The 23,878-nt window shown below is 44.8% G+C and overlaps 1 protein-coding gene across 3 annotated transcripts; it reads left to right on the top strand.

The window, feature by feature from the left end:
• Positions 1 to 235: 235 nt before the first annotated feature.
• cables1 (Cdk5 and Abl enzyme substrate 1) lies at positions 236 to 22,392 on the top strand. Of its 3 annotated transcripts, XR_006032185.1 has the most exons (11): positions 236 to 1,449; positions 8,268 to 8,339; positions 8,567 to 8,659; positions 10,525 to 10,602; positions 13,827 to 13,932; positions 14,207 to 14,360; positions 14,745 to 14,848; positions 18,926 to 19,032; positions 19,531 to 19,738; positions 20,101 to 20,393; positions 20,565 to 22,392. XR_006032185.1 is itself a non-coding variant. In XM_042094111.1 (10 exons), exons 1-10 carry the CDS (start codon positions 881 to 883, stop codon positions 20,239 to 20,241), a joined length of 1,632 nt encoding a protein of 543 aa, XP_041950045.1. In that variant the 5' UTR covers positions 236 to 880; the 3' UTR covers positions 20,242 to 22,392. The 3 variants fall into 3 exon arrangements, 2 of the variants coding, with proteins under 2 accessions (XP_041950045.1, XP_041950046.1); XM_042094111.1 differs by having other exon boundaries at positions 20,101 to 22,392; XM_042094112.1 differs by lacking the exon at positions 10,525 to 10,602 and having other exon boundaries at positions 249 to 1,449; positions 20,101 to 22,392.
• Positions 22,393 to 23,878: the final 1,486 nt, after the last annotated feature.

The following is a 23,878-nucleotide window of genomic DNA, read 5'->3' as shown; positions in this document are numbered from 1 at the left end:
CCATTTACGATGCTAGGGTTGGGAACATTTCCCAATGGAGAAATACCCAGACTGAATCTGGTGAAACCAGGCTATGAGGACAGAACTCTTCTGGTCTCACATTCCATCTGTAATACATTGACTTGTCGACAGATGGCGCTAAGGATTCGAATAATATTTTTTTCTTCTTCTGAAAACAGCTATGCTGACACGCTCTGCTTTGCAGTCATGATTCATGAATAAAACGTCTTCTTGCAGGTAGCTCCTGCGCACGGGTAGGGATTCGAATACTTTACATTCCGAAGAGTGATAAAAAATATTTTCAGACATAGCTTATAGCCTATATGTACTTGTACAGGAAACAAAGAGTGGTGGCTAGCTTCTTGCTAAAAACATTGTTACATTTATTTTGATAGTTAGCCAATTACTCTGTGAAATGTTTTTATTTAAAGAATTTTAAATGTAACCGCTGCTGCTTCTAGGAACGTGGCGTAGCCTAATGATGCAAAGCTTAGGGCTTCTGATATCCAACCATAACGAAATAAGAATGCGTAAAGTTGCACTGGCAAAGTTCAGGTAAGGCTCTTGCCCCATGTCGTTACCATTACATTTTATGTAATGTTGGGAATCCTATGTTCTGGAGGCTGAAGGGGAGGATCAAGAATGAACAGAGGAAAAAAACATTTCACATGAGCCCCAACCCTATTGGTCAGACGGCTTTTCCTGCTACCACAATCCTGCATACACGTGACCTACCTTTTTTGTACACACAGTCAAACGCTTCCACTAAAAAGACAACGCCATGGCGTGTGGGACATATAAATACGAGAATTACACATTATGAAACCACCCTGCTGAAAAACACTACTCACTCATTCGAATCTATCGCTAAAGGTGGACCATGGCGGCTGCCACGAGCAGCAATGCAGCCACGCTACAGATGAAGCATTCCAGTCTCGAGCATACACGGAAACGCATAGATCCTCGGCGGAGGCAAGCTGCACTCTCTTTCCTTAGCAACATTTCTTTAGACGGGCGACCAGTACAGGATGATGGAGACTATAACATCGATGAGGACAATTCTGCTGAGGCAAGGACTAGACAGAGCCTGGTTTCTGCAGACCGTGCTCTGTATTCGGCTGGTGCTCCAGTTGCCCCTGCCACGGCGGCCCAAGCACTGGCTGCTGCAAACCAGGCTCTGAACATGAACAACCGAGCTAGTTTTGGAATGGGCTCTTTTGCAGCCTCCCCCTGTGCAGATGCGGAGGGCGACGCGTTCTCTAGCGGGCCCCCGGTGGCACCGTCTGTGTTTAGCTCTCCCTTCTCTGCAGTGCCACCAGCGACCCGAGGGAGACTTCAGACCTACACTCAGGGAATTCTACCTGCCGCCTATGCCAGACAATCCTCGCAGAACTACAGTCTGGAAGGTGGTCAGATAGGTAACTCTGCTCTGGAGCTTCAAAGGTCCAGGTAAACCCTCCTAAATGTTTTTAACAACGACATTGTGGATGATAAACAAAGATTTGATCGTCACCTTACTATATGTAATGTAATCTGCAGTCTCATTTCTCAGAACAAATGAAAATAAAGGACAACACCCTTTGAACCTGAGATGTTTAGAGAATAATATGACATGCCTCTTAATCTATTTTATTTCTGGTATGCTTCAACCATCACTGTAGGTTTTTGGACGTGAAATGTTGATTGTCCAACACTGTTCACAGGTTCCTTCTTACTTGATGGATGGAAGCCTAACAAATAGCCTAAGCACTGTCCCTGTCATACTTTTGTGTCCACGCGGAAATGTATTAGGACAGCTTGAATGAATGTTCCTTCTGTCCTACTTGTTATGACAGCAAGGACATTGTATTCTCCAATCCCAAACAGTTAGGTCATATCCCAGTGGTCAGCTGCAGGCTGTGGTTTTTGGTAAATGTTGACTTGAAAGTGGTGCAGTGTTTAGCTGAACTATATTGCTGCATTGCTGCAATTTCAATCGCTGCAGTTTAGATTGAGTTTTCAGGACTTGTTAAAAGATGGTGATTTCATTTACTTCAGTTGAGAAATGAAACTAAGGTTAAACTAAGGATCTCTCTGTTTCATGCCCATTGACCTTGACACTGTAATTTACAGGTTGAATACTGTCTGACCTGCTTTGCAGTAGTGGACAGTGTTTGGGTGGACAATATTAGATAACATAACTCAATTCTGATCAGCAATTTCATTCTGTTAGTGTTATATTCTGTCTGGCAAAATCCCCAGTTGGATCTATTCTATGACGAAGCTTTCTAGGGTATTGGTTACAAATGATGTCAGTCTTAGCCTAGAGACTTTTTGCTCACCAGTTTGTTTGAGTGAATGGTTCTCTGACCTTGGCATAGATTACACACATCTCTTTTGACGTGTTTCTTTGTTAGGCTTTTGGTACTTCAGTCAGGTTATTTAAAACCTCTTATCAGTGAAAGAAGGCCATAGTAATGTGTAAGGAGGAGGCTTCATGTGCATACTGTGCAATACAGATTTTAAACAAGCATATATATTATTGTTTAGGTTACATTTACAACTTAGACCTAGTGGCACTTGGTCTTTGTAAGTAGAATTTACAGTACTAGAACTAGGGTGTGTGCACATTATGCAATTTCTTCAACAGTGTGTGTGTGTGTGTGTGTGTGTTTTTAAACCATTAGTCTACCGCCCATTTGTGCCTCGCCTCATCCGCCTGTCCCTCCTGCTTGCAGAAATAACAGCTCCCGGGCAAGAACAGCACAGGCCATCCCACCTCTGTCTGCCCCGACATGCCTGGTCTGAGTGGTGGTGCTCTGCATTTTTCTACTTTCATTGTCAGCACAGACCCTCCATGCAATGTGTTGACATCTGCTACTGACGTCTGTTGGCAGTTGGGGCTGATACTGTCATGCAGTGCAAAGCACACCCGCCCAAAATTGTATGTGATTGTGTGTAGTGCACACATACGAGTGTGTATGTGTAAAAACAGTTGCACAGAAGAGAGAAGTATGGCAGGATCACTGACATAGGGAGTTTATTTACTTTTTTTTTTTTTTTTTTAAAAAACACTACTGTCTTGAACTGACCTTCCTAACAGATTCCTCTGTAACAGGGCCAGCTTTCCTGGCCATGCTTGTCAACCCCAGGTACTGCACATAATGGTATAGTGGTCACCTAATAGACTTCAACAAGAGCATGGGCATGATTATTATGTGTTGAGAGCCACACACGCACATGTGAAACAGTGGCTACACTCAGAGGCTTGGCTTTGTCTGTTGGTCTTATTGGCCACTGGTTTATCTGATTATGATGAAATCAGTAAAGTACTGCAACTCTGCAGCTAAACAAAGGCCCACATTACAACAGTATTTCATTAGACGTCAATGCTGATCGTAGAATAAACCCCCTTGCAGGGTCCACTGCCTTTAGGCTTTGTGTGTTTCATGTGTGTTTACATTGCATGGCTGTTACGTTTGTGTTTTGATGTTCTGTCACGTGAAGGCAGTTTCATCTTTTAATGTTCACATAGTTCACAGGTTTCATTTTCCTTTTTACATTTTTTATTGTTCCCTCATCCTTTTATTCATTCTGTACAGTATGCTGCTCTCTGTTCTCGGATGATGTAAAGCACATCGAGTTGCCTTGGGTTTGGATTGCGCTATACAAATAAAGCTGCCTTGCCTTGCCTAATGAGGGTAAAGGCATATGCCTGAAAGTGATCAATGTAAATCCATTTTTAATTTCTCCCTCTCTCTCTTGCTCTCTCTCTCTCTAAATCTGTCTTTCTTTCACTCAGTCTCCCTACTCAGTAATACAGCGCTTTTGTGAGCTTCTTGGACGGTGTTCAGTCCAATGCTGTCCACTGTTTGGGTCTGGTGTGTGAGTGCTGAGCACGTTGCACCTGCTCCACACCTGCTGTCCTCTTGGAGCGCAGGACATAAACACCCTGTAACATTAGAGCCTGCTGTCCCAGTACATGCCATGCCTGCCCTTCATTGTTTTTTTTTTCCCTTTTGTTACAGTGGCCCAGAGAAATATGAAACAGGGAGGGGGTGATAAGAATGCGACAACAATAAAATTCTGTCTCTCTCTCTCTCTCTCTTTCTCTCCTCTTTCCATCCCCTTATTTTTCATGGACTGTCTTTAAACTTTTGAATTTTTCTGAATTTTTCCCTGGCAGGGTGATTGTTCAGGGTCCACATTCGTGCCACAGCACTTGACTGTCTGTTCTCCGAGGTCCACGTGGCCAGAGGAAGGTCCGCTATCTTCTCTTCAAGTGCAGACCTGTCCAGCTGCATACGCTCATTAGCGATGACGTTTCCCAGTTCTCAGATTTCGAACTCTCTGTAGGGAAATGGAATAGCACCTCATGGCTGGCATAGCCTAGATGATGGGTAGAGTGATGGCCACACGGCCCTAAAGGAGACAAAAGTAGGGCAGGATTTGAATCTGAAAGGCTCTTTTTGGAGCGCTATGTGTTAGTTAAAGTGTATGTGGATACATTTCCCCTGGCAGTGGTGATGGAAGCTCCCAGGCTCGCCTGCACAGAGTCTGGCTTGTTCTCAGGGGGGCAGCTGGTGAAAGTGAACGCAGGTTCCTGCTGGCAGAGAGAAGGCAGGATGCCCAACCCCACCACCTCTCCCTCCTTCCAGTGTCCACTTCCTGTCTCTGAGCAGCCAGACTCCGAGCCCGCCTCTCTTAGCCAGGAACACTTCAGGCCCTTAGATGAGCTGCCAGCATGTTCTGGAGAAGAGACGGCGCAACAAATGTACTCATTCACTCCTCTCCTTTACTTCTCTCTGTTTAAACTTGGTTATGCTGACTCATTGAGCACAAATAAAGATAGACATACAATTATCCACCTTGTCAGTGAAAACGAATTTAGCTCGTAATTGGAAGCCATTTCCACCTTTTTCCATATGACCGCCGTGGGAACGCTGTTTTAACCGGTGGTTGTGGCAGGCCCAAGATATTTAGTGAGATTGGGTCATGTCCCAGTGATTGTGTGGTTGGACTGAAGACATGCTTGCCATTTCTGTGAGATTGCATAAGCCGAGAACAGATTGTTCAGGAAAGCAGTTTGAACGCCGTCTTCCAGGCATTCCAAAAAATCTTTTATTTTGTGTGCAACAACAGGTTCCCAGAGGAAATGGGGAGATTTAATAAAGAGTCTGGAGAGGAAGATATCTCCACTTTGAGCTGTCAGAGACGAACACAATGTCTTTGCCCACTGCGCTCTTATTTTTGGAAAGCAAGAGCTCTGAGCAGCAGATGTTTGACTCTCACCATCTCCTGACTGATTTCATTTCTTGGTAGCTGTTTTTTTTCCTTTTCTCTTTTTTTGAAGTACAGCCCTTCAAAATTGGATTAGCACATGGTTGAACGTGTAATTGCCATACTGCCAAATGTACTGGCCTCAGCTCTTTGAATCAGGCAAGGTTTTTTTTTTTCTTTCTGCAAATTGAATCCGGAATTGTTCTGAACATTCCGATTAAAGTCTTTTAATAGGTCCAGCCAATACTTTGCTTAATGTAATTGTTGGATGTGAATTCCCAGCCATGTCTGATACACCCTCTGTGAAAGAGGAAATGAGAGGGAATGAGTCAGACAGAGTTCTTTTCTATTGTAGTGTTTTGTTTCTTGGGGAAATTACCCTTGGAGGTCCAGCATGCCTTTCTGTGTTGAAGTTGCTTGCTGGTGATCCATTACTGGTCAGTGTCACGTTGTAATAACAGCTTTTGAAATGATTCACTCTTCTCAAATGTAAATAAGAGTGGCATGGCTGTCGTAAGTGAGTAATGTGTGGTAGAGGTTATGCCTTTTCCATTGATTCGGCTTTCGGTTAAAAACGTTACTAGAAAACCTTTCTGTTGCCGACTCACAGGGGCAAGATCCCAGGCATAGTGAGTCTTTTTGAAGACTAGTAAAATCGTTGAGAGATCTTATCAGCTTTATTAGCTGGTGAAATAAAGTTGTTATTGTTGTTGTCTTGCATACAGTATGACCTCTAGCACAATGAAATCTGTGTGAAGTGTCGGGCCTGTTGTCTGTGTGTCAGTAAGGCAAGGGAGTGTACACAGAGTTCACAACTCCATATCTGCTCTGTCTTCCCCCTGCCCTTAGTGTCGTTTGAGGTTCTCCGCATGGCTCATGAATACAGGAGCAGCGCAACTGATTTTAACGTTCATTATATTAGATTAGATTCAACTTTATTTTCATTGTGCAGAGTACACATACAGAGAAAAAGCAGGAAAGTACAGTGTCAACAGTACAGGCAGGTAGTGCAGTGTAAACAGTATATGACAGTGCAGTGTGGACAGTAGTATACAGTTAAGCAAGTGGTGGTGGTGTTAGTAGGTTGGGGGGTAGTTGGTTGGTTGACATGGAGGTGCAGAGTTAGTGTTCAGTAAGGTGACAGCCACAGGGAAGAAGCTTCCTCTGAACCTGCTAGTCCGGGTGCGGACAGACCTGTAACGTCTCTCGGAGGGGAGTAAGGTGAGCAGTCTGGTGAGTGAGAACAGTCTTTGATGATGCTGTGCGCCTTACGCAGGCATTGCTTGCCCTGGATGGTCTCAATGGCCACGATGGAGGGGAGTGAGATTTATATAACAAACACTAAATTCACCTTGTTAACCTCCCCAACGCTTAATCCTGGCCTATGGGCGTATAGATGTAGTTATTCAAACTCTTCACAGTAAGGGCATGAGAGTCTGGCATACAGTGACTCTTAGTTTACAGGGTTCGTTTGGATAATCGGCAGTGTTTCCCACAGAATTGAATTCCATTTGTGGTGGTTGGTTTGCAGAATTAACTTGAATACAACAGTTTTTAACAAATTAGCACAGCGTGGTTATGATGCTAACCAGATTTAGGCACAATTTAGTACAACCTGGAAAATCATTGTGTGGTGGTCAATGTTGATATTGGGGTGGGCCGCCACAAATAAGTCAATGTATGGGAAACACTGGATCGGCCAAAACGATGCAAAACGTGCATTTAAACCAAAAAGCGTCTCCGTGTGGATGCCCTTAGATACGGTAGTGGAGAGCGGAGAATGACTCTGAAGCGTGTTTCTGATTGGCCCTCTGAACATCAAGGGCTCTCATCAATCACATGCATTCACGGAGGTGACCTTCAAACTGACGTGTTGACAACCTGCAGGGAATCTGTCACTCCCCTCAGACGTCTTCGCTCACTGCATTAGTGGCCGCACATGCCTCACCCCAACAATCACACCCTGACACAGGTCCACAAGTAACAAACAGTTTGCTTGTTTGGTAACATTTAACCTGTGTGGCAGTACTGAGCAAACTTTAACTGGCTGTGAAAGCATGGCACCAGTCTTCTGTTGAAATACAAAAGAGGTGTTAATGCCCTACCTTAATGCTCTCTCTGAAAGAACAATTGTCTTTGCAAATTTGCAGCTAATGGCCTGCATTCCAACTCAAGGTGTCATTGAGAGTGACACTGAACTCTCCCTGGCCTCCACTGGCCGATCCCCTTACACAGTGCTGATTGTGGAGCAGGCGGCTGCTGTGCAAAATACTATGTATGGTGCATGCTTGACTGATGTCGAGGTTTGGATATCAGTGATAAACTTTAACCTGGACTTTCACAGAATGCCATTCACAGATTCACTGAGCACACGCTGTGAAACAGTTTACTTTTATTTTTAAAGAGATTAAACTTCACAGCAGTTTAAGGGAGAGTTTGTGCTCAGAGTGGCTGATGGTATTGATTTGTGATTCTTTTTTTAGTATAATTTTAGGGCTATTTGCCTTCACTCAGAAAGACAGTGTGAAGAGTGACAGGGAACAAGTGGGAGAATCCTCAATGATGGGATCGGGAAATGACCGTGGGTCGGATATAAACCTGGGTCCCCGTGCCTACTTGGACCCGAATGTGGTATGGATGCCGCAGTGCCTTCCACACAACAGAATTGTGAGGGAGTTCCAGTAAAAGCTTGTTTGAGAGATTATTTGGTGCTTATATGTCTCACACAAACCTTTTGAAATGCGAAGTGAGATTTTGAAGTGCTGCCAGGGTCATCTTCTGTATTTCTTCAGGATTGTTTTAATCCTTTGTTTTCATATAAAACAGTGTCGTAGTCAATCTAATATTATGTGACACAACATGTGTTTCACGTCACTCAAAACATGGTTTGCAGTGAGCCAATCCTTTTGAAGTGGGGGCTGGTTTATGTCAGGAAGACTTCTAAAACCCCATTCATTCCTCTCTCTGTTCCCCTTTTCTTGACTCTGTTGTTGCATTAATCTGTGCAGGCGGAGACTCATCTCCCAGCGCTCGTCACTGGAAACGTTGGAGGACATTGAGGAGAACGCTCCTCTCCGCAGGTATGGCTGCTGCTGAATCTGCTTATAGGATGAGTCAAACCTAACTTAATTACAGTGTCTGCAAGCAGAACACCAAGAGCGTCACACAGTGACAAGGCAAATCTCACAGACCCCCCCCACACACACACACACACACACACACACACACCTACAGAATGACATTGTGATGGTAAAGATGTGTTAACTCTCTGTTTCTCTTCTCCACTCTTCTCTTTTCTTGTGCCCAGGTGCCGAACCTTATCAGGTTCCCCACGACCAAAGAGCTTTAAAAAGGTTCATTTCATCAAGAACATGAGGCAGCATGACATGCGCAATGGAAGGTATGCACACCACGCCAAATCCACCCCACATATAGAACAGTCCTGGGTGTACAAACTGTGAAAACTGAAATGAACCATCTGAACATTGTTGTGATCATTTTGAGATGGAAATTTGTAGACAAAATTATTCCTGTCCCAGTGCATGCATACTAACATATTAAGCAAATAGACGAGAAGTAATAAAGTGTTATCACTTGACACACCCATGTGAACCCAACACAAGAACAGTTTGTCCTCTTCAGTCCATTCTTGTCTGGGCAATATTCCTGCAGACTTACTGTTAAACCTGTTTGAGATAATGTTCTCTTTATCTGACCTCATGATGTCAGTCATTTAAAAGACTTCCTGACTGTCGTTAAACAAGTTCATTCAGGAGCTAGAGCTATCTAGGATTTATATTCTACTAGAAAGAATAAATCTTACTTTGCAATACAAAGCTGACACTCCACTTTATACAGATCATCATAATCCAATAACAGTGTTTATATAGATCTTGCACAACTCCATGCAGTGTATAACATCATGCATGAAGATGCTAAAGATGGGTTTTTAAAATCAGGCATCCAAATTTTAAATTGACATTTCACAATCAAAATACAGTCTCAAATCTATTACCTCTATTGGGATGTGTGATCATGGAAACAAACATCTCTTGTTTTTAAGAGCAGAGCTAAAGATAAATATTTAAAAGAGAGTTAAACTAGTGAGATGTCAGTGTCGGTAATTTTCCACTCTCTACTGTGGTGAGACGTGTGGATTGTAAGTGAAGTTATAAATGAGTAGTAGGTCTTCGTAGAGGCCTTGTCCATCAATGTTTGTGGAGTGTAGTTTTAACCTCTCGACTTTCTAAGTTAGGCTTTAAAACAGACTCCATGACGCAAAGAGGTTTTTTTGTGTGAAATAATTGACACGTTTGCTCTTTGTTATGAGAGAGGTGATGATTAGTTAGTCAATGTTCAGGTTCATCTTCAACATACTGTAGTTGTGACTACTGTGCTCTGGAGATGAACACAGAGCGCTCTGTGTGTACACTTTGGGCAAAATCCAAAACCCATAAGGGGTTGTAAATGATAGACAGCATGTGGTGAACAGGGAGAGTGGATATAGAGTTGTTGTCCTGTTTTTTGTTTATTATAACTAAAAGTTAAGTGGGTAGAAGAAAAGTGGTGGGAAAGTGGTTGCAGCAGGGTGTCTGGAGGCCTTGTTTGTTTGTTTGTTTGTTTGTTGTATCTCAGATTCATTTTTGCTGAGATAACTGTTGTGTTGCCACAGGCCAGACTGAGGCACAACAGGACTGGAAAGGGCCATGTTCTGAGAAGGGTGTCAGCAGAAATTCAATGTTTTCTTATTCGTAACATGATATGCCTGATCCAAAAACAAAACACTCTCCCATACACATTCTTGCCATGATACATGGCAAATACATCAGAGGAAATACACCAGAGGAAGAGCAGGATGTGAGAGGCTTTAATACACCAAAGACATTTACTAACCTTCAAAGCAGAGAAAGTTACACAACACCCACTGCAGGAGACCCAAATCCATCAAGACAAGAAAAAAAGGAGAAATGTGGAGCATTGCTGAGGAGCACTCCCTGTTTTATTCCTCTGTTATGTCTTCTTTATTTATTTAAGTGTTTACACAGAGGTGCACGCCTCATTTAAACAGTCCTAATGTTCCATAGACCTGTGACAACCCAGTGACTCAACACAATGAGGAACACATCACGGACTGTAGAAATGGGGTCCTTTGTCCTTATTTCCTGACCTTTGTCATTTAATATCTCATCTCTGCACACTGTTCCTGTGAGTTCTGCACCCACATAGGGTCACTTTAATTAGTTGATCTATCATTTTGTCTTGTAGGATAGTCCTTATCAGTGGCAGAAGATCCTTCTATAGTGTTTTTTCTGTCCTGCCCTATCGAGATTGTAGCCAAGCAGGGTATGTATTCTTCAGCATGCAAGCCTTCTTTATTCCCCCCCCCCCCCCCCCCCCCCCCCCGCCGGCCCCCACCCCCTGTCCCCCTCCGTCCGTGCTCTCATTTTTGTTTTTGTGTATACAGTTCCATGGAGAGTAGCCCTGAAGCAAATAGCACTCGCATGTTATGCAAGTCATCTTTTATTAACACCAATTCTAACAGTAATGGGCCATGCCTAAGGCAGATATGGATGCACCTTCAGACAGTGCTAACTCCTCTAATCTCTTTAAAAGTCTTATTATCAGTCACAGCTGGGATACGGTACTGTCATACTTAAAACATGTGCAATTACAGGTCGAGGTGGATCTTGGCAGTCATCTTCTCTGTTACTGTTCAACCAGCAGGCTAGAGTTTATATTTCTACTACTTGTGGGGTTAGTGGAGCTTGTAGTGACACTTAATACACAAATCTAAATGCAATGCTGCACAAGAGGCTTTCCGTGTCTTCATATTTCAACCAGGGCCTGACCATTGCTCCTCTCTTGCCTGCACACTCTTCTTGGCATGCTTTGGTTTCATCTCTCAGCTCTAACATTGGTGTTCCTTCTCAGAAAACTCTCATTTCTAAACAAACAACAAATTGGAGCTGAAACCCACCACTGTGCTTGCCCTGCTCCCTCACTGGCTTTACTGTTGCAGTTATAAGATGAAATTAACAATGCTGATATTGATCCCCACCCCACTCACCCCCAGTCTACCCCTCTGCACCACAGCCACCTCTTAAACGTACACCCATCCACTGGCCTCCAACTGACTCAGAGAGTGGTGGTATAAGTCTATAGGCTGGGTTTGCCTTGGGCTGAAACAATAGTGAATGGAGGGTTCATTATTTCACACAGCACGGGGCAGTTATTCTGGCTCACAGACTCTGTACTCCCTCTCTCTGTCTGTCTCTCTCTCCCTCTCTTTCTTTTTTCTCTCTGTCTCTCTCTCTCTCTCCCTCCTCCGCGGTGGGGAGGCTGGGACGCGACCTTGGAGCCACTGCCTCCCGTGTCCAGTCAGAGCAAAACTAAGGGGAGGAAATGAGCTGATAAACACTGGAGGGAGAGAGGGATGAAAGCCAGTGAATGCACCCTCTATTCCAACTATCGAGTGTCTGCTTTAAATCCAACATAATGACCGCCTTGATGCTGTTGCGCTTGGTGGGAAAGGGCAGCTTCAGATGTTGACCGCACAATTAGAGACCTCCCCACCACTGTCCCTCCGAAGTCTCCTCAGGAAATGGCCTCGGGAACTACCCCGACGCATTTGGCAGCCCAGTGCCGAGCCGACCCTCTCGACCCTCTGGCCGACACACGTCCTTCTCTAAGCCTCTACTCTGGACCAGACAGTTAGAGCTAGTCTTATCAGAACGCACACAAGGTAGCTGTTTTGTTGACGGACTGAGAACTCCACTAAAAAATACCCTCTTCAAGATGTAGGACATGCCCCTTTGGAGTACTTCAGTATTCCTGTGCTCCTCTTTCTATCTTGGTGTCAGTGCTGCTGCTGCTGCTGCTGCTGCTGCTGCTGGTGATGGTGATGGTGCTGCTGATTTGTTTTTGGCCTAGTTACAGTGAATGATTTCCGAGAGCGAGCTTGAGCTAGTCTGTTAGTCTGCTAATTGGCCTCAGGTCCCTGGAGGGACGCAGTAGTGAGATGAGGAAAAACGAGCTGATGTGTTGTCCCCCTTTTTTCAAGCCCGGCTGCTTTTGCTCTTGGACAGGTAAAGGGGGCTAATGGTCACTGGTATCCTTCCTCTGGGGGATTCTGTTGCTCTTTTGTGTTTGCTGTTTCTTTGGTTGAGCTGCACTAGAGGTTCCTCTCCGTCTGACCTCTCCTGCCTGTTCTCTTCCTCGTCTTCCTCACTCTACTGCCCATTGTACATCTGTCATGCATTAATGTGGGGGAAAGGGTGTGTGTGGTGGGGTTGGGGTTAGATTTGGCTGTTTCATTACTTTTGTCCGTCTCGTCCTTAATGAATGCTCCCGCTGACACCCCTGAGTGTTTTAGCCAGGTAACCCGATCAGGCTGAAAACAACTGTGTCATGGTCAAGGAGCCAGACTCCTCGGCTTCTCCCGAGATCTGCTCCTCTCCCACTGGCCCTGGCAGCACAGTATATACACAAATCACAAGACTGTTGGCCTCACTAGTGTCACCCTCTCGTCTAATCCCAGCCGAGGGAGGACTGGAACCCAAACCGTCAACATCAGATCCTGATACTCCGGATAAGCCAATATTGTTTGTAAACAAACAGCTCTGATAAGATGACGACGGCATTATGTCATCACAATCTGGCCATCAAGCTCAAGTCACATGATAATTAATTCTAAGATTTAGATTTGCGAGTTTGGCCCAGTTGCACCCTCCTGGTCTAACATGGCCCACAGTTGCACCCTCCTGGTCACATTTGTGAGCAGATGTTGACATGAGGAGCAGACAGTGAAATGTCGCTGTGCGGTAGCTTTAGACTTCAGGAGTTATCTGCCGGAGTCACATGCACAGTGCATGAAAAACAACAATTATGAAACGTGAGGAAACTGTACTTCCTCTTATCTTGCAACAAAACGTTTCCTTAATCAGTTACTCGTGAAGAGAGAGCCCCAATACCTTAGCCTGCTCCTTTGTTTATTGTCTGTGTATTGTAACCCCACAAACATTCCCTAAAATGCTTTGAAAATGGGATATTGCAAACAACAAAATCATACAGGATAGGACTGAAATTCAGTTCTCTGTCCTAACTACAAATTTGGAATCTGCTATAGAAGTATGAAATGTGACACCCTGGTGATGCAACGGCTTGAACTGTAACAGTTCACATTCCTACATGCCGGCTGCCAACATGAACAATGTCTTATTTCCCTATTGGCATAGAATGGAAGACTTCTGACTAAATCTCCTCAAAACTTTTGCAATTCAGCCCTTCCCCCAACATGCTAATCTATCCAAAGGAACTGTATTAAACTCTTGGCTTGATATCTTTTTTCTGGGAAACATGGAAAAGCTTTGTTTAAGGGCTTTCTGCCTGGGTGTGGGAGTTCTGTGGGCTTTTTTTAGGTGGGTGGGGGAAGGGTTGCGGTGTGGGCACTAGGGAAGGGCAGCAGGGCCTGGTGGTGTGGGCACTAAGGAAAAGCAGAAGGGCATTGGATGACCGAGACGGCCATTTTGAGCGAGGCGAGTCTATCGTGATGTTTTTTGCCTCGGCAGGGATGTGAAAATGGAGAGTGGGCGTCAGCGGCACCCTTCGGGCGGCGTCAGTGCCAAGGAGATGGTGATCGGGCTGGACGGCGTGGAGCTGGGTGCAGATGGCAAGGTGAGGAGGGCTTCTGGAACTTTCATCTCTGCTACCCAAGGACGCACTGTTTGTTTCGAGTCAGAATGAGAGTAAATATTTACCGGGCGGCTTAAGTTGTGACGAGGAATGCAGCACCGGTCCTTTTCCTCTGCAGCCATCCTCTGTACCTCTCGGTAGACTGTTCTACACCAAGTGAGACTCTGGTAGACTAATCTGCTGTACTGCTGTGTCTGTGTTGTGTGTGTGTGTGTGTGTGTGTGTGTGTATGTCTGTGGTTTTGTTCCACCTGCAGACTGTATCCTACACCCAATTCCTCTACCCCACCAACGTGCTCGGGCGGAGGAACACCATCGACTCCACGTCATCCTTCTCGCAGTCTCGCAACGCCAGCCACAGGAGCCTGAGCCTGGCACGTGCCAACAGCAACCAGAGCAGCCTTGACACAGGTCTGTGAGCCAGGGCACACTCTTAGCCCGGTGGAACGGCTGTGCCGTCTGCCCTCTTGTTCTCCTCTCCTCTGTCTGGTTAATCAACTCTTCTGGTCACTTTGCAAATCAGTGCTTTAATTTGTCATGTAGCATAAAAGTGACTTTAAACAAAAAACAAATCAAAAACAATCAAAGTGCAGTGCGACTAAGACATATTATTGCAGCACTAAGGAATACTCACATGTAATAAAATGACCGTTCAAGTGAAGTTAAGTCAAGGCAAGAAGAGGAGGGGTAGTCAGGATGGAGATGGTTGCATGTGCAGATTATATTTTACTGTTGTGTGTCCTGCTGCTGGGGATGTCACTGGGTGATTGTTTGCTTCTGTCCTGTGGCCATCAGGGAATGACATGGGAGACTTTAGGGAGTACGACCCCAACCTCCTGGATGACCCTCAGTGGCCGTGCGGGAAGCACAAGAGGGTGCTCATATTTCCCTCCTACATGGTGAGTTTGGGGTGGACTGGGAACAATAACAACAATATCTCACGCGATCCATCCATGACATCGAGAAACCTGTTTTGTTTGTAAAATACAGAAGCCCCCATGGTTACTTACTGAAGTCTAGCCTCTTCGCTTGGCTGTTCAGACTATTGGGAATACCAATGGCATTGCCTCAGAGGCTGTCTTTCATTCATCTGTGTCCAGTGTGGTAACTTTGCGTAAGCCGTTTGTCCCCACTGTAGAGTACACCGTGTTTTCATTCATTTGTCCAGAGGTGTCCAGCAGTCCCGATTGTTGCCATTTCATTGAGCACGGAATGCCAGTGTTTTTCCTGCCTTTGTCAGTCCGAGTGCATCACTTCCACCGGCTCACGGGGAGTCATGAGATTAGCATCTAGCATGTACAGCCCAGATTCCCCACTGGACGGCCATTAGCTTAGTCAAACAGGGGGGAGAGGCCAGGGTGAGTGATGCTCCAGCCACCACTGCTGGCTGGATTGTCCATGTACACAATGACGTTGAGGCTTTCTAAACAGTAGTTTCTATGCTTGCATGTGATGAACTGGGAATATCACCAAAACAAAAACAGTGCCAGACAAAAACAGTGCCAGACAACACACCACAATACAGCTTGTATTGTGGTGTGTTGGTTTATGGCATGCCTAGGCCATTTCATCATTCTCAACCACAAGCACTGGAAGCCGGCGATTGGATCCATTTCTCTCTCTCTCTCGGGTTGACCTCACAGTTTGTAGTCTGTCCTCTCAATGACCCCTGCTTAAGAGACTGGTCATTTCACCGGAGGAGTTTTGTTTTTGTGTTCCTCGTTGTCTTTTGGCTGTGTGTGGACTGAATGGCTCTCTCATGCACCAGCAGAGAGCGTGGGTTTTGATCGTGTTTCCATAACTGCACCCTCCCGCTCCCGGCTCTCTTCCCATGCCGCCCGGCCTCTTTGTTATCGTGCTGGACACTAGACACAATCTTGAATTTGTTAAAAAATAAATAAATAAACTGCAGCCAAGGACAGACGGGACTTATCTTCCCTGCCCTCCCAAGTCCCAAAACAATTTCCATTGTGTTCCGTTCTGGAATGTTACTAGAAAAACCAGAAGTGAAGGCTGTGTTTGGCCTTCAGTAGGTGCCCATTGTAGTGCCTCTCCATTGATGTTTTTGGAGTGGGTTCTCCAAATACATTCCCATGTTCCCTTGCAGAAGTAAGGGGACATAGAGTACACATACCATTATGTTTTCATCAATAGCTTCTATGTTTTGTAACTGTTATTTTGTCTCTGTATTGCACGATAACATAAATACCTAGTGGTTCAATAAAGTAGATTTGTGTTTTGGCTTTCTATTCAGTAGTGTGATACAATTCCAAATAAAGGGGCAGCCGTGGCCTACTGGTTAGCAATTCGGACTTGTAACCGGAGGGTTGCCAGTTCGAACCCCGACCAGTAGGCACGGCTGAAGTGCACTTGAGGCACCTAACCCCTCACTGCTCCCCGAACACCGCCGTTGTTGCAGGCAGCTCACTGCGCCGGAATTAGTGTGTGCTTCACCTCACTGTGTGTTGAGTGTGTTTCACTAATTCACGGATTGGGATAAATGCAGAGACCAAATTTCCCTCACGGGATCAAAAGAGTATATATTCACCTTATTCCGCACGCAAACATGGGGCCGCTAGCTTTGCTCACATTGTCTCCGAACTTCCGATTGAGCAGTACATCCATTACATAAATTGCTCCCGCCATGTCTCACGCCCTCGGTAACAACTCTCTCCGATAGAGCTTCCTGTAATTAGCGCTCTCTCCCCGCAGGTTAGGCCAAGCAGCCTTTTATCGTCAGCTGACTGCGTGACGTTAACAACCCCAATTACGTTTAAGCAACCCGGTTGGATAAGCCTAAAGTAATATATATACATTTTTATAATAAAGAATATGGAGCGGTCCGCTACAGTGTGAGTATGTGTCATACGTAGGATTACTGTGAATGTATGTGTGTGCGTGTGTATCTGTTTATGCACATGTGTGCATATGGAATGGGTTTACATGACCCCTGGAGGCAAACATACACAAAAATTGGTCATCCTAGGCCCTACGGTTCTCAAGATATTCACAGAAAACTGTGTCTGCCCTACCCTCCTTTCGGGGGGTCCAGTCCAGCGGGGGGGCTACAGATCAAAACGAAAAGCGATGGTTCCATGCTATCCATGTGGGGTTACATGCCCACCAAGTTTCGTGTACCCCGGTCTTTCAGTGTCCCGGGAATCCTTGTTGGTGTACGGTCACTAAATGTACACATAAATTATTTTATTGTAAGGGTGTCATAATTATCCTACACTTTCAATTTCGTGCAGTTTTGACCATGTCAGCCAGAGATATTGTGATGAAAACACCTAATGTTTTGCTTTTTATTTTTTAACTAGGTGGCGCTATAAATGAAATAAGTGGTAATGGGATGGGTTGACATGCCCCCTTAAGACCAACATACAAAAAAAAGGTGGACCTCCTAGGCCCTACGGTTCTCGAGATATTCACAGAAAACTGTCTCCGGCCACCTACAGGCCAGTTGGTGTATAGTAACATAAATTAATTTATTGTGTGGCCCCCCCATGAACGGAATTCCACGAAACTTGGTGTGCATTCAGAGGGTGTCATAATGATCCTACACTTCCAATTTCGTGAAGTTTTGACTATGTTAGGTCATAGATACCTGCGATTACAACACCTCATTTTTACTTTTTTGTGTTTAAGTAGGTGGCGCTATACATGAAATGAATGGTTATGGAATGTGTTGACATGGCCCTTTGAGATCAACATACAAAAAAAAATGGTCCTCCTAAACCCTACGGTTCTCGAGATATTCACAGAAAACTGTGTCTGCCCTACCCTCCTTTCAGGGGGTCCAGTCCAGCGGTGGGGGGGGGGGGGCTACAGATCAAAACGAAAACAGGAGGTTCCATGCTATCCATGTGGGGTTACATGCCCACCAAGTTTCGTGTACCCCGGTCTTACAGTGTCCCGGGAATCCTTGACGGAAATTTGGACATGCGAAAAAGAATGTCACAGACGTGGGGAGCTCTTTGAAGCTTGGGATAATGTGGTACAGTTACTACAGTAACAGTATTTATTGTTTAATTTTATAAATGCTTTGTTTAAATGCTGTTGGAACAAATAGTAGTTGATTATAAAGTCAACTTTCTGTTGCAATTTTCTGTGTGTTCTGGACTGGTAACTTCTTAAGCCAACATGTTCTAACGTTGCATAAATATTAACTGCAAAGCCATAGTGGAGAGTTGATCTGGTTTATACCAGACAATTTAAGTATAGGCCTAACTAGGCTATTTGATCATGTAGTCTATGTTTGGATCATAGGCATGATGATTAATTCATGGCCTCATGAAATATCAACATCCCATGTTGCTTTTAGAGTATTCTACCATTGGCCCAAATAGTGTGAAATAAATCTAAAATAAATAAATAAAAGTAGAATTACACATAGCAAGAAGTTGGTCTGAGGGCAGATCTGGCGTTGTGCTCATCTCACAGTTTTGACCATTTTTATCAAAAAATATTTTGAAAACAATCAATGGTATTATCTTAATATTCTGGCAAGTTTATGGTCGAAAGTGGGCCAGAGGTGGCGATCCGATATCTGGAAATCTGATCTCACTATGGGTTTGTGTTCACAATTTGGTCCCCCTCACTTTCAAAATATCTCCTGCGCCCCTGCTTATACTTATACTTACTTACTTATTCCATCCAAAATAGTTTCCATCACAAACTATTCCCCCTTTTAAATATAGCTAAATGGATAGTGCCATTAGGAAATTAGAAGACTTATGCGATTACTCAATAATATTGAGTTGAATATATCACACTTTAATCCAATCCAGACACAGGCACCTGTAACATAAGGACAGGCCACCTTTTTTCCCTTGAAAGTGTGCTGTTTTGATGGCATTGTGTGCTGAAATAGGGGCTGAGTGACCTGTGCTCTGCCACCCTGCCTGTGACATCATGGAAGGGACTGCTGCATCCTAGCTGCCCATTAACCTAACTCTGTCTGCCTTCTCCCATAGACCACAGTCATCGAATACGTCAAGCCCTCTGACCTCAAGAAGGACATGAACGAGACGTTCAAGGAGAAGTTCCCACACATTCGCCTAACCTTGAGCAAAGTCCGAAGGTACACAAGTTAAACACCAGAGAAACAAGTGCCATTTGTTATTCATGACTTCACACACAACTTTAAATGATCACACATGTCCAACATGATGTTAAGTTACACAGACCCGAGAATCTTTGGAGGAAGTACATATCTTCATTTGGATCTGTGTATAATTTAGTGTCTCTTGCAACTCATCCAAGAGGCTCCTAGTTTAGCTGTGATCCCTTTCAACTCATCCAAGAGGCTCCTAGTTTAGCTGTGATCTCTTTCAACTCATCCAAGAGGCTCCTAGTTTAGCTGTGATCTCTTTCAACTCATCCAAGAGGCTCCTAGTTTAGCTGTGATCTCTTGCAACTCATCCAAGAGGCTCCTAGTTTAGCTGTGATCTCTTTCTCTCTCTTACTGTATAGGACAAGTATGATATTGGTCTCCTTAAATCAAAACTGACATCAGACAAGATGCTTTACTGTTACGGCAGATTTGTAGCCTTGCTGACCGTGTGTGTGTGTGTCTCAGCCTGAAGAGGGAGATCCGTAAGCTGGCTCAGGAGGAGTGTGGCTATGAGGAGCCAACGGTGGCCATGGCCTTTGTCTACTTTGAGAAGCTGGTGCTGCAGGGCAAACTCAACAAGCAGAACCGCAAGCTCTGTGCCGGCGCCTGCGTGCTCTTGGCTGCCAAGATCGGTGGTGACCTCAAGAAGCATGAGGTCAAACATCTCATAGACGTGAGTGTCTGTCTGTCAACTTGGGTCTTGGGCTTCAGGGAGGGAGCTCAATTATGCCCGTTTCAACAGTGATTTTACTCTCTCACATAGTAAAGATTTAGAGTTGATATCTTACTTGTGCTCTTTGCTCCTTTAGTACTTCATCTTCATTGATGTTGATACTTTTTGTTCTGTTATGTCAAAAATCGGTAGCTGTAAATGTCACATCTGACAGATGAAATACACCGTAGGCCTGTGTGTGTGTGTGTGTGTGAAGACGCTTGCACATGCCCGTTTGTCACGAGGTGCCCAGCCAAGTCCTCTTGGGTGTCTGTCTGATTTAAAATGAATGAGCATGTGATGTGTCTCTCCCTCTCGGCCAGAAACTGGAGGAGCGGTTTCGGGTGAACCGCCGCGAGCTGATCGCCTTCGAGTTCCCTGTGCTGGTGGCGCTGGAGTTCAACCTGCACCTGCCCGAGCACGAGGTCATGCCCCACTACAGACGCCTCCTGCAGGCCTCCTAGCAGCAGCTCCCCATCAGGAGAGCCCCGGCCCGCTCCGGCTCTCCTGATTCCTGGAAGCACCGCCTCCTCCCCGCTGGATGTCCTGGACTCTGGCCCCCTGCCTGCTATTCAGATGGACACGGCCTATCCCCGCCCTCTGCCGCAGACCCCAGGTCAGCCTAAGGGACATGCGTCTACTACAGTTTCTGTAGACTTTTTGGGGAAGGAAGCATTTGTAAGGGAGTTCCCCCAACCGTCTCCAAATCCGTCGCCTTTTTCCCCCTTTTTATTGTCTGTACAGTATGCTTTGTACACATTTGACCTGATTTTCTTGACATTTTCAGTTCTTCTGGCTCTCCTAGCTGAGGCCCCCGTCCTTGCGTTGAGGGGTCAGGGGTCACGGCCGCTGCAGCTGAGTTGTGGTGAATGTTTCCCAAGGGAGAGCAAGATGGAGTACACTGGTGTTCTGCATGAGCCGCAGCTTGGTGATTGTGCAAGTGGTCGGCCCTTTTTTTTGGTTCTTTTTTGACAAGCGCTCAATTCATTCACTGATTCGAGTCCCAAAGTTAAACCACAATCTGATTAGCAAGTGATTGTTCATTTTTCTTCCTAATGGCATGCTGCCTTACTTTCTTAATCAAATGAATCAGACTCTTCGCTGGAGCCGAAAGTGACATGACTGTTACGTGTTAACAGTGACTTCACAATAGTGAAAACATCCATCTCATTCTGATATCACTAGAAGTGCACTTTTCTGTCTTGGTTTTGCTGACCAGACCTATGTGTCAAATATAACATGTGTATATACAAATATACATATATATTATATATATGTATACATGTACTATATCATAGACATTCTACAGCTGTGAGGTTTTGAAACCATTCTGTGTCGGGAGACAAGGAAATAAGATTTTTCTTTTTTCTGAATACCGTATTTGTTTTTTTTTTCCCATTTACTCTCATATTTTACCTCGGCTTGTTTCTAACAAAACAAATATCCTGCAGAGGCTACCGCCTGGGCCAAATCACTTTCCTCATCACCAACCAGTTGTTTCTGTTTCACTTAAGAGAGACCTTTTTTGTTTTCTCTCTGAGGGAGAAGGAGAATAGCAGCCTCTGTGGAATTTTATACTCTTGTAAGCAGTACTTTGATGTACGCGGAATCCTGTTTTTTTTCTACTATTGTGTGCTGACTTTGAACATATGGTAACTAGGCCCACTGCCACAGTACTCCTGTCTCCTGTGCTCTATGTTAGAGTGAATTACCAGCACGGTTTACAGTGCTACATGGGAGATAGGCGGGAGGCACGGCTAGATTGCTTGCAGCAGGCGATGACGATACAGCAGATGTGGAAAGAGAGGACGGAAGACGAAAGGTCCCCGGCTTGGGTCTTTAATAAGCTACGGTCGCAAAAATCTTTCTGGAAACATCATAGCAATGTTGACTTGTTTTAGTCTTAAATCCTGTTCTTAAAGGAAAGACATTCACTCTGTTTTTTTCACATCTCTATTTTACTCAAGTTAGAGGTATGTTGGTTTGTTTGGGCTCAATGATGCAAGTTAGTTTTTTGTTTTGTTTTTGTTTTGTAATCAGTGTTTCATCAGGAATTCCTGGTCAGTTCTCTTCACTGACAGTGGTAGGAGTCACTGTTTAGTGGCTAATTTGAATGGGAAGTTTTTATTTCAGAAACAGTTGTGGTAAAATATAATAGCCAGCATTAGATAATATCTTTCAAGGTTGTCCCTGTGGCCACTTCACTTCAATAAAGTTAATAAGTTCAATAAAGTTATGTAAATCAGTATGTTAAAAGTATGATTTGCCAATCAACATTTTGTTAGTGTGGAAATGTGCATAATCTACCTTATGCAGGTCACATTCAGATTTCACATTGTTTTAGATGGGAGAAACCAAAATGTCCAGTTTTAGAACACAATTTGGCCTCAGGACATGCACTTTAGATCTTTGTGATAAAATAATACTTATATCCACCAAATTGAAGTAAATACATGCATATTCCTAACAATGTGTACGTGTTTGCTATTGTGTAAATATATATGCCCAAGAGTATATTTGCGTGTGTGTGCGTGCGTGTGTGTGTGCGTGTGTTTGTGTGTGTGCACGTGTAAATATGCTGCTTTGCTTGTTCAATAAAAAAGTTAATGAATTTCTCCTTTGCAGTACTCATTTAAAGATTGTTACTTGTTACTCGATATTTAGGCTTGTGTCTTCTGCTCTGGCTGCCATGCTGGCCTGAAACCCACTGTAACAAACTCCATCTCAATCTCTTTATCACCATTATCCACACCAGAAGGTTCTGCAGCCCAGACAACGCAGACCCAGGATCTCTTTCAAAACAGTGTGTGTTGCTGTTAACTTAGAAATAAAAGTGTAGGGGGTGTGCGTGCGTGTGTGTGCCCCGAGGGCCTGACACGGTTCCAGGGTAAACAAGCTCTGCAGTCACGCTGGTCTCGTGCAGCGACCAAAACAAACACAAGGGCCTGACCTAGGACACGCTGCATACGTGGCTTAGCCACCTCCATTGACCAGCTAATTCCCCCCTCGGTGGCGCATGAAAGCGAGCTATTGACAGTCTTTCCTGGGCCCTGGGCACACAGCGGTGACCCTCATTGTGGAAAGGTATGTGTACACCGTCGGGGCAAGCCGTACTCGCTCGGCGTGCTTCCTTTTCAAAACGCCCCGATTTGGCTGAGGCGGCATTTTATGGCCCCAATTCTGTGACTCAGAGGTTTCTCTCTTTCTCTCTCCCTCTGTCTCTCTTCTTTCTCTTCTCCCCTTTGGCCAAGCAAGCCAGCTTGCCATTACTAGCCGTTTGTAAACAAGGAAGTGGTCTGTGTGTAGCTCTGAAAGGACCTAATTGAATGTTTTGTGCGGCCGGCCACGGTTGCCAGTGAATGAGTGGGCCCTCTTGTTGGTTGTTACTAAGCTTGTCTCGGAGGTGAATTGCAGTGCAGTGATGGCCCAGTGTGAATGGGATCCTCCAGCCAGCTCGCCGAAACCGCCATCTAATCCCGACTGCTGCTCTTATGGGCCATTTTCCTGTCAAATAGGGCCGGTAACAGAGAACCAGTGACGCACAACAAGACACAAAATGCCTCATTATTATTTCACGAGAGTCTAAGAGAATCAATCGGCCTTACATAAGAGGGACACAGATAGGGGACTGCTTTAGAAGGGACTCTAAACACACATGTGCATGCACTGCACCGACAAAGTGCTGATTCCTGGAATCAATCTGCGCTTTAATGAATTATGCATTGGTGTACCTACAAGATATAGTAGTATAGTAGTACATTATCACAGTATTTGCTATGTATATTCTATAAAATAATTGGTATGGCCCTAGAAGAATGTGAAAGTACCATGTAATAAGGGTACATTTGATCCTGAAGCCTTGAGATTATTAATGGTCTTGGCCTTCTAACTGTTTTCTCAAGCTCATTCAAGAGGGGGGGGGAGGGGGGGTCATTCGCCAGTCACAGTGGTGGAACACAGAAGCCATTTCACTTAGCCACAGCCTCCGTTTTGACTTAATATGTGCCATGTTTTGGTATGTGTGGCGTAATTGGATGTGGTTGTACAGTTGTATATAGATGTATGGCCCTAGTGTGAAAAAAACTAACAAGACCTCAGGGT

The sequence above is a fragment of the Alosa sapidissima genome, chromosome 1 (genome assembly GCF_018492685.1).
Source record: "Alosa sapidissima isolate fAloSap1 chromosome 1, fAloSap1.pri, whole genome shotgun sequence".
NCBI lineage: Eukaryota > Metazoa > Chordata > Actinopteri > Clupeiformes > Clupeidae > Alosa > Alosa sapidissima.
Note: the sequence above shows the minus strand (reverse complement) of the source record. Positions and strands in the feature narration are given on the sequence as shown.